Here is a 9,386-nt window from a genome sequence, read left to right as displayed (position 1 = left end):
TTATCATGATATTTTAATGGATAGGCAAGCCTGGGGCACTGTGTTGGTAAATATACAGTTCACCCTCACTATAGGGCTCTCTTATGCACTACTAACTTTTTTCAGCCTGCACGGCTCCTCCCCCACTACAGGGCTCTGTTACAGACAACTGAGTGGGTGCCATGTATAAAGTTCACCCTCTTACTACAGCTCCGTGGCACTGCCCATTTAAACAGTTCCTCCTCACTGAAAGGCCATCTTCTTCTCCTTGCATATACAGCTCACCCTGAATAGGGCTTTGTTTGTAGTTCTACACACACCGTTCCCCAGGGTTCACAATAAACACCCTTCAGCCTGTTTTCTAAGTGGAAACTCTTCAGAACCGGATCCCAGGAAAACGTTTCACAAACAAACTTGCTTTCTGACTGCCTCTGGGAATTAACCCTTTCAAGCCTCTGCATTTCTCCTCTGTACAAATAAACAGTCTCTGTCCTGGCCACGAAATGGAAACGGTACAAATAGCGCTGAAGGGGGCATTTGTAGGAAACCTAAATATCTGTTGGCTCCGTTTCACTAGGTGCGTCTAGTCGTGTATTTATATTTTTGTTGTAAACTGCATTGGGTCGGTTTGGAGAAAGACGGTAGAGCAATGGAAAATAGAAATAAAGTCCAATAAATTCCTCTCAGGGAGACTTCACAGTTTAGATTTTAGCTTTGCGGCAAATGACAGCTTCTGGGACATTCTGTGACCTTACCCAAGGAACCCCCTCAAGAACCAGCCCAGCCTGAGTACAAGGGAAGAACAACATGACTTAGCCTCCTGCCTCAAATGTACATGAGCTGTACAAGCAAGGCACACACACACACACACACACTGCTTGCTGCTGAAATGTACAACGCCTGTGCAGTAAGTGTGCAGCAGGCTTGCAGCTCCGTAGGGAGAGGCAGATATTACCTTCGAAAAATATTCCAGTGCAAGGTCAGGTTTCTGTGGAGGAAATAAAAGCGTGAGGGATGGCGGCAACGCATAAAAGAATTATTTTTAAGCTCAGCTGTAAAATGTTGTATGCGCGCACACATGCACACAGAACCACACACAGAGCACACAGCACTTGCCTACAGCAAAAGACACGCAAGGATGTCATCGAGCTGTGGCATGCAGTAAGTTGTCGCATGACGCAGCATGCATCATTTTTGCAAATACCAACTTTCCATTTTGTTAATAGGGAAGGCTTGAATTCCTCCGAGCTGGAAAATTTCCCTCTGTCAAGGTAGTAACTGTCAGGCCTCCTGCCTTCTGGGCTCCACCCCTTTCTGGAATGGTTCCCTGGTTTTCCTTGACATATATATATATCCCTGCTGTCCCTCTGGACAGAACAGAGCAGAAAAGGCTGAGAGAGAGTTAGCTTGCCTATTTTTCTTTGACCGCCACAATGAGGAGGGAGATTTGCACCCTGGCATTTGCCCGAGCAGTGTTTGCTGAGTTCTTGGCCATGTTGATATTTGTCTTCCTGGGACTGGGCTCTGCCCTTGAATGGAAGTCGGCTGTTCCGGTCATCCTGCAGATCTCGCTGGCCTTTGGCCTCGCCATAGGCACCCTGGTCCAGTCACTGGGGCACGTGAGTGGCGCCCACATCAACCCGGCTGTGACCGTGGCCTTCCTGGTCAGCTCTCACATTTCCATCATGCGGGCCGTCTTCTACATCGTTGCCCAGATTGTGGGAGCAATAGCCGGCGCGGGCATCCTGTATGCGGTGGCCCCTGTAGATGTGCGAGGGAAGCTGGCTGTTAACAGTGTGAGTACTCAGTCAGCAGCTTGAGTCATGGTGATTGTAGAGGAAGTGGTTAAACCTTAATTGAGATGAATGTGCCAGCTTGACTTTTTTGACGTGTGGCCAAGTGGATATCGCTCGGTAATAGAGCTGCTTATACGGCACCTGTCATTGCGCACAGCACAGTACAAGATAATTCATTTAATTACGAAGCCCCACTGGCTCCCAAAAAAAAGTATAAGGAAGGTGAAGTGACTTGCTCAAGGGCAAACTACATGCAGAGAAGGGGGTTGGGACCTGGCTTGTAGCCTTCTGCCCTCCCAGCTCGGCAGCTCATTCAAGGTGCAAGCTGCCAGAATCATTATTTATTTATTTATTTATTTATTTAAAGTTTTTTTATACCGATTTTCCTGCATAAAATGCATATCAAACCGGTTTACAATGAAACAGAATGAGCAGGAAGTAAAATTCCTTAGTCTAATACATTTAAACGTCAATAATGAAATAATTTTAAACAAAGCAAAAAGCTAAATAACATTAATAAAAGTTAAATTATTAACATAAACATAATTATATTAGAAGGAGCACAAAGGTTAGCATGAAGGGGAGCACACCCGGCACGCGACGCCTGGTGTAATTGTGCCGTTAATCGGGTCGCCGCTGGCTGGTCGTCATGACGTGGGGGGGGGGGGGCAAGTCTTCACATCGCTGATTTTCTCTTTTAACATCTCAGTTCATTTTTACTATTTTTTTGTGTCTTTTTCTCACAAGATGTAGTTTTCTTTAAGTGCCCGATGGTAGTGGGCTGCCCCTCTGTAACAGCGCCTGGTGGAATCGTGCCGTTAATCGGGTCGCCGCTGGCTGGTCGTCATGACGTCGGGGGGGGGGCGAGTCTTCACATCACTGAAACAGGCACCGGTGCTTTCCGTTAAGCTTCCATATGTCTCATATTTCCACAGCGTTAGCAGGCTTAGCGCAGCAGGGTCTAAGCAGAGATGGGAGAGGATACACAGCCTTCCGGCGGGGTTGCTCAGACTGGCCTCAGTGCACAGACGACGGCAGAAAGGTCCCCGTCCCCCTCCCCGGCATGCAACGTGCAGCTGGTCCCTCAGTTTCCAAATTGCCATTTTTGAAGTGGGTCTCTGAGCTCTCGATCAAAGGGGGGGTCCTTTCCGTTTTTATTTTTCAGCTCAGCAACAACACGACCAGCGGGCAAGCTATTGTCGTGGAATTGCTAATCACCTTCCAGCTGGTCCTCTGCATCTTTGCTTCGACTGATGGCCGCCGAAATGACAATGTAGGATCGCCCGCCCTATCCATTGGTCTGTCCGTGGCCCTGGGGCATCTCATAGGGGTGAGCATCATATTTCGCTCGTGGATAAAAAGAGATGTTTGCTTAGGCGAATACTAATTTTCCACATAACGTAACAAGTAAGCTTCAAAGTGCTGTCCTGGGAAGGAGAGGGGTGTAGAGAGAGTGAGAGTGAGAGAGAGAGAGAGAGAGAGAGAGAGAGAGTGTGTGTGTGTGTGTGTGTGTGTGTAGAGTGATGGCTGTGGGGAGCTGTAAACTTCTGGAGTCCCAGCTTCCCCCAGCAGGAGGCACTGTAGGAAATGGTGCAGGGACACAGGTTGTGGAGCTGCTCAGCATCTCCCAGGAGGTGGAAACAGCATGGGCAGTGACATAAAACTGAAGAAACAGAACAGTAACAGAATTTTAATTTATTGTTCTATGTGAGTAGGGATTTCCAACCATGGTACTTGGAAATCTCAATCAGTCCTCATCTTCAAGATACCCAAATATGCTATTAGACCATTTATATGCAGATATTGCTCATTATCATTTATTCTAAGTACCCTGAAAACCAAGGCTGGTCAAGGCTCCAGAGGTATGAGTTTGGGAATGTCCAGTTCTAGAAAATATTGTAAGTGATCTACTAATATTTTCTCAACCTTATTCTCTAGATTTACTTCACTGGCTGTTCTATGAATCCTGCTCGATCCCTTGGCCCTTCAGTGATAACAAGAAACTTTAAAGACCACTGGGTAAGATCCTAAGGACCTCGTACAGGCAGCTGAGTACTTGAGTAAAGGCACTACCATGGCTGGTGCAACATGAAGGCTCTGGGGGCAGAAGGTATTCAGATGGTTTGGTGGTGGTGGTGGTGGTGGGGTTTACTCCCTCCCTGTAGGATCCACTCTTTCACCTCTGCATAATGCTGTCTGTCACAATCTCCCCTCATACCTTGCATGATCTTCTCAATTCCCCCTTCCCCATGAGATCCTCATCCTCTCAACCACCTCCTAACCCCTGTAATCCTTGCTCATCCCCTCACCTCTGTGATCTTCTCTCACCTCTGCTCCCCCTGGTTAGCGGGAGGAGAGCGGTACTTCATGCTGCATCCGCCTCCTCCACCAGTCAGCTTCAAGCTGCAGTTTGAATGTGTGATGCCAGCAGGTCTCACAAGGCTATGGAGCCCCGTGTGTTAAAACCACCAGACTGAAGCCAGCCAATGGAGGAGGCAGCTGCAGCATTAAATGCCACTATTCTTCTGCCAGCTAGAGTTGGGGGGGGGGGGGGGGGAGTGGGGAAGGTGAGAGAAGAACACTTGGGAAGGAGTGGGCATGGAGCCAAAACTGGGGAGCAATGCTCCCCCATGCCCTCTCATTGTTCCTGGTTTGGGAACTATTCACCTCAGGTCAGCCTTAACAGGCTATGTCAGTTTTGACTTTCTCAAATGCCATCCTATACTTTCCTAATGTTTCCAACTGATTCAAAACAGAGTGGACTAATCCTAGTTTTGCCCCATTGCATGCCTGGACTTGTAGTTCTGATTTCTCGAGGGAATGCTGGACTACAGCTTTATGCATGCAGTAGGCATAAAATCGGGTCTGGCATGGCCTGTTCTAGGTGACATGGAGTCATCCAATAACCTTATACAGAGGTACTAAAGAAAATACTATTAAGGTCAGCAGACAAACTGTAGATGAAACATTAGTGCAATAAAAATACGAATAAAATAAAAAGGTATTGTCGACAAACTTGCTTGTTGACTTTTATTTCCATGTATTTAAATAGACTAACAAGATGCCTGCATGCCTACATTACAGAAAAAAGGCAGACAGACTCTTCAAATATGTAGGAGACAGCACTGGTAAGAGTGGTCAGCTGTCCCACATTTGGAGAGACAGGCCCTCATTTCATTTTTATTAAAATAGGGGGTCCTTTAGCTCTACGATGCAACCAAAAGTGACCACCAGTCTACTGAGGATAGATTTTTGTGTGTTTGTGATAAGTCTATCATGAAGTATGGCTATCATACATCTTAAAATGACATCAGAATCCCATTTGAAAGTGACCGCTCTGTACCACTGGAAGACTCAGAAAGGGCTCCCATAACTATTGGTTGACCATATGATGAATATGTTGGCAAAAATGGGTTGGTAGGGTTAGCATCTGCAACACAAGTAAAAGAAATATGGGCAAGTAAATTGGCATATGCCTGTAATTAAATAAGGAGAAAAAAGGAGTGACCTATGGTAGAAAGTCTATGCTTGCTAAGATAACTCTCTGAGTGTGGATCAGATCGCCAGTCCAATTCTGATTTCCTATCCTAATGAACCCTGATCTCTGTAGTCCTGCTTTTCTTTATTTAGATTTGATTACCCACTTACTAATCACAAGTAAATTTAGAGGTAGTTTTTTCTATAGGAAATGAGGATTACAGGGATCAGAATGCATTAGGATAGGCAGGGATGGATTTAGGATTTTGCTGACCCTAGGCAGTTAAGGTGCTTTCTAGGGATGTGCATTCGTTTTGAATGAATGCGCAATCTGCAACGTATAGGTCCCTATTCATTGCATTCGTGGGGTTCTGAAACGTATAGCGAACCCCCACAAATGCAATGTATCATTAATGAATAAAACCCCCACTTTCCTGACCCCCCCAAGGCTTGCCAAAAGTCCCTGGTGGTCCAGCGGGGGTCCCGGAGCGATCTCCTGCACTCGGGCCGTCGGCTGCCGGTATTCAAAATGGCGCCGATAGCCTTTGCCCTTACTATGTCACAGGGGCATCCGGTGCCATTGGTCGGCCCCTGTCACATGGTAGGAGTAATGGACGGCTGGCACCATCTTGTGCTCCTACCATGTGACAGGGGCCGACTAATGGCACTGGAAGCCCCTGTGACATAGTAAGGGCAAAGGCTATCGGCGCCATTTTGAATACGGGCAGCTGACGGCCCGAGTGCAGGAGATTGCTCCGGGAGCCCCGTTTGACCATCAGGGACTTTTGGCAGGTCTTGGGGGGGTCAGGAGTGATCTCCTACTCTCGGGCCGTCGGCTGCTAGTATTCAAAATGGCACCGATAGCCTTTGCCCTTATTATGTCACAGGGGCTACCGTGCCATTGGTCAGCCCCTGTCACATGGTAGGAGCACAAGATGGCGCCGGCTGTCCATTGCTCCTACCATGTGACAGGGACCGACCAATGGCACCGGTAGCCCCTGTGACATAGTAAGGGCAAAGGCTATCGGCACCATTTTGAATACCGGCAGCCAACGGCCCGAGTGCAAGAGATCGCTCCGGGACCCCCGCTGGACCAGAAGGGACTTTTGGCAAGTCTGGGGGGGGGTCAGGAGGGTGGGGGGTTGTAATTAATTAAATTTAAAGGGTTGGGATGGGGTTTTTTTCAACTTTAACGGAAAACAAAAACCATATGTAACTAATGGACGAATCGGGGTCCCCCAAAAACAGATGCAACAGATTTGGGTCCTGACAAATACGAATACCGAATCGGACGAATCCGTCCCTGCTGCACGTCCCTAGTGCTTTCATTACCACCCTCTCCCCCTCCCCTCCGCAACCTCCTGTAAGGGTTTGTTACAGGGTAGCAAAGGGCTGCTCTCTGCTGAATGAGATTCAGCAGAGCCAGAAGACAGCAAATCTTAGTGATCCTACTGCCCCTGAATGTTTCTCACCTTAGGCACAAGCATAATGGGTGCCTAGTGACAAATCCAGGGCTGAGGAAAGATGATAGAAAACCAAGTCTGCCATATGATGTCCAGTAGGGTGGCTAATCTGTCTTGCAAAAAAATAATAATAAAAAAGCTCCCACTGTCCAATGTAGATCAGTAAAACATTAATTACATCTATCATTCCCACCACGTTTCAGAATCTCTCTCAAAAGTTGCTTCATCTCCAGCAAAAATAGACTCAGTAGGTAAGTATGAAAGCACACATGCCACATTGGAAAAGAAGGGCAATGCAGGTGGCAGTGGGGAAGAGAAAGCTCTTAATAAAGTTACCAACTGGCTTCATTTTTTGAGAACAGACTGATGCAGTTTTATCCCATTGCATGTATGAAGACGTAGTGCAATACAAGCACATATTTTTTTGTTAGGACAATTGAAACTTTTAAGTCCATAGATCATGGCTTCCCAAACCTGTCCTGGGGACCCCATAGTCAGTCGGGTTTTCAGGATATTCACAATGAATATGCTTGAGATACATTTGCATACACTGAGACTATATGGTATGCACATTTATCTTATGCTTATTCATTGTAGATATCCTGAAAACCTGACTGGCTGTGGGGTCCCCAGGACAGGTTTGGGAAGCCCTGCCATAGATGCAATAGGGCAGAGGTTCCCAATCCTTTCCTGGGGGACCTCAAAGCAAATTTTATCTCATGCATATTCATTGTGCATAATCTTGAAAACCTGACTGGCTTGGAGGTCCCCCCAGGACAGGATTGGGAACCACTGCAATAGGATAAAACCAAGACAAGTTCACCCTGTCCTGAAAAATCGGTCCAGATGGTACCCCTAGAGGGAAGACTGGGAGAGAATGACGAGGAGGGCATTTGGCATACTGGTAATAAGGAATGTTGTGTTTTTCTCTGCAGATCTTCTGGGTAGGACCCTTGATTGGTGCCATCCTGGCATCTCTGTTCTACAATTATTTGCTTTTTCCCTACCAGAGGAGCCTGAAGGAAAGGATCGCTATTCTGAAAGGGACTTATGAACCTGAGGAAGAGGTGTGGGAACACAAGCAAGAGAACAAGACACAATCTGTAGAACTCTACTCTGCCCAACCACTGCCCAAAAACTCAGAGAAGTTTTAAGCCTATGGCACCAGCTATAATCATAAATGGCTCTTTTTTTTCCCTTTCTTTGGTCTGAGTGACCTGGAAGCAAAAACTATGCATGAGTGGCAGAAGGTCACGTTGCATTGCTGCTTTTTCTTAAAGGGAAAAACTATTAAGAGTTGTGCCCCTTGGTAGAAGCCCCCGAAGAGCTCTCCAACAGATGTTAGCATTAACTACAGACAAGCGGAGTCCTGCGGATTCCTGGTCACGCTAGGGCTGGTCACCCTTGAGCTGTTGCATAACTTGCAAAACTCTGCTATCACTGATTTTCTTACGATTTCAAATGCCGGCAAATTCAATGCCTCATTTTGAAAGGCCCATCATGGGCTTCCGTACTCCCCAATATACTTCCCTTTAAGAAATGCACAGGCACCAAATTTTATTAAAATGTTACTGAAAAGTGAGTTGGATTATATTGTGTACTTTGCTACCTTATAGAAGAAAGCGTCAGTAGCAATATGGGAGGGAGAGGGGCGGGGAGAGAGAGGGAAACCATGGACATGACCAGTAAATAGATTCATTCATGTTATGATTTATTGCTTGTACCCTTAACCAGTCAACTGCTGGGTTACCTAAGAGCAGGCAAATAATGCAATTCATTGTTCAGATCCATCTTTAGCATATTCGTGCCAGGAGGATAAACCATGCTTTGGAAGAGTTGTTACAGGACCAATTCATCTGCGATGTGTGTGTTGCCCTCTGGCCATTTGGAGTGCCTTTCTCAAACAGTCTTCTTAATATTACTGCAAAAAGATTTTTTCCTGTGGTTAGGAGGTGGCTCTTCAGCTGTTTATCTGCTACCCTGCTCTGCAGTGGGTTTTTTTTATTGCTGGCATGTCATTGTTGCTCTGTTGATCTGCTTCCAGGCATATACACTCTTGTATATAGTTCATGCCTGACTTGGTGCATATGCTTCCAGTGCATCACACGCCGATCTGTTCCAATATTATAATATATTGACTATTGATTGAATACTGATGAAGACAGACTGTCAGCAATAAAGAAGAGCCTTTCTGTTTAATACTCCATCAATGAAGGATGTTTTATTGTTTAGTGTGCTGGATAGTTCATTTTTTATGTGAAGTAAAACTGTGCTCTCTTGATTTTTTTTTTTTTTTTTTTTACAAGGGTCACCCATACAGCAAGTTTAAAATGTGTGTCTATTTTTTATTTAATGTATTGTATTTATGATGCTGTTATCGTATGGCTCAGCACTTTAGTGTATGCTGTATTGGGCAATACAAAAAATAAAATAAAATTGAACAAAAACTGAATTGGATTAGTTGTGATATTTTTTATTGAACCAGCTTAAAAAAATATCCAGAGACGAAGTAGCACGTGAGCTTTCCAGTCTATCTGCGTCTTCTTCAGATGTGTCTGTACTGCTTAAAATAAATACAGTTGTGCTTGAAGATGCAAACTTAGCATAACGCTGCTCTCAGATGTCTTCCTCAATAGAATGAGAGGAAGACCAAGGGTAAAATAAGTCAAAT

The 9,386-nt window shown here is 45.7% G+C and overlaps 1 protein-coding gene across 2 annotated transcripts; it reads left to right on the top strand.

Annotated features, from left to right (window-relative positions):
* The first annotated feature begins 1,342 nt into the window (after window positions 1-1,342).
* Window positions 1,343-9,154, top strand: LOC115087618 (aquaporin-5-like). 2 transcript variants are annotated; one of them, XM_029595022.1, is made up of 4 exons: window positions 1,343-1,775; window positions 2,941-3,105; window positions 3,714-3,794; window positions 7,651-9,154. In XM_029595022.1, exons 1-4 carry the CDS (start codon window positions 1,413-1,415, stop codon window positions 7,867-7,869), a joined length of 828 nt encoding a protein of 275 aa, XP_029450882.1. In that variant the 5' UTR covers window positions 1,343-1,412; the 3' UTR covers window positions 7,870-9,154. The 2 variants fall into 2 exon arrangements, with proteins under 2 accessions (XP_029450882.1, XP_029450883.1); XM_029595023.1 differs by lacking the exon at window positions 2,941-3,105.
* Window positions 9,155-9,386: the final 232 nt, after the last annotated feature.

This window comes from Rhinatrema bivittatum, chromosome 3 (genome assembly GCF_901001135.1).
Source record: "Rhinatrema bivittatum chromosome 3, aRhiBiv1.1, whole genome shotgun sequence".
In the NCBI taxonomy this organism is placed as follows: Eukaryota; Metazoa; Chordata; class Amphibia; order Gymnophiona; family Rhinatrematidae; genus Rhinatrema; species Rhinatrema bivittatum.
Note: the sequence above shows the minus strand (reverse complement) of the source record. Positions and strands in the feature narration are given on the sequence as shown.

Excerpts from the sequence above, each read along its gene's own strand:
- LOC115087618 (XM_029595022.1), top strand. The coding sequence starts at position 1,413 with ATGAGGAGGGAGATTTGCACCCTGGCATTTGCCCGAGCAGTGTTTGCT. Across the intron at positions 3,106-3,713 it reads CCCTGGGGCATCTCATAGGG|ATTTACTTCACTGGCTGTTC; the intron begins GTGAGCATCATA and ends CTTATTCTCTAG. Across the intron at positions 3,795-7,650 it reads GAAACTTTAAAGACCACTGG|ATCTTCTGGGTAGGACCCTT; the intron begins GTAAGATCCTAA and ends TTTTCTCTGCAG.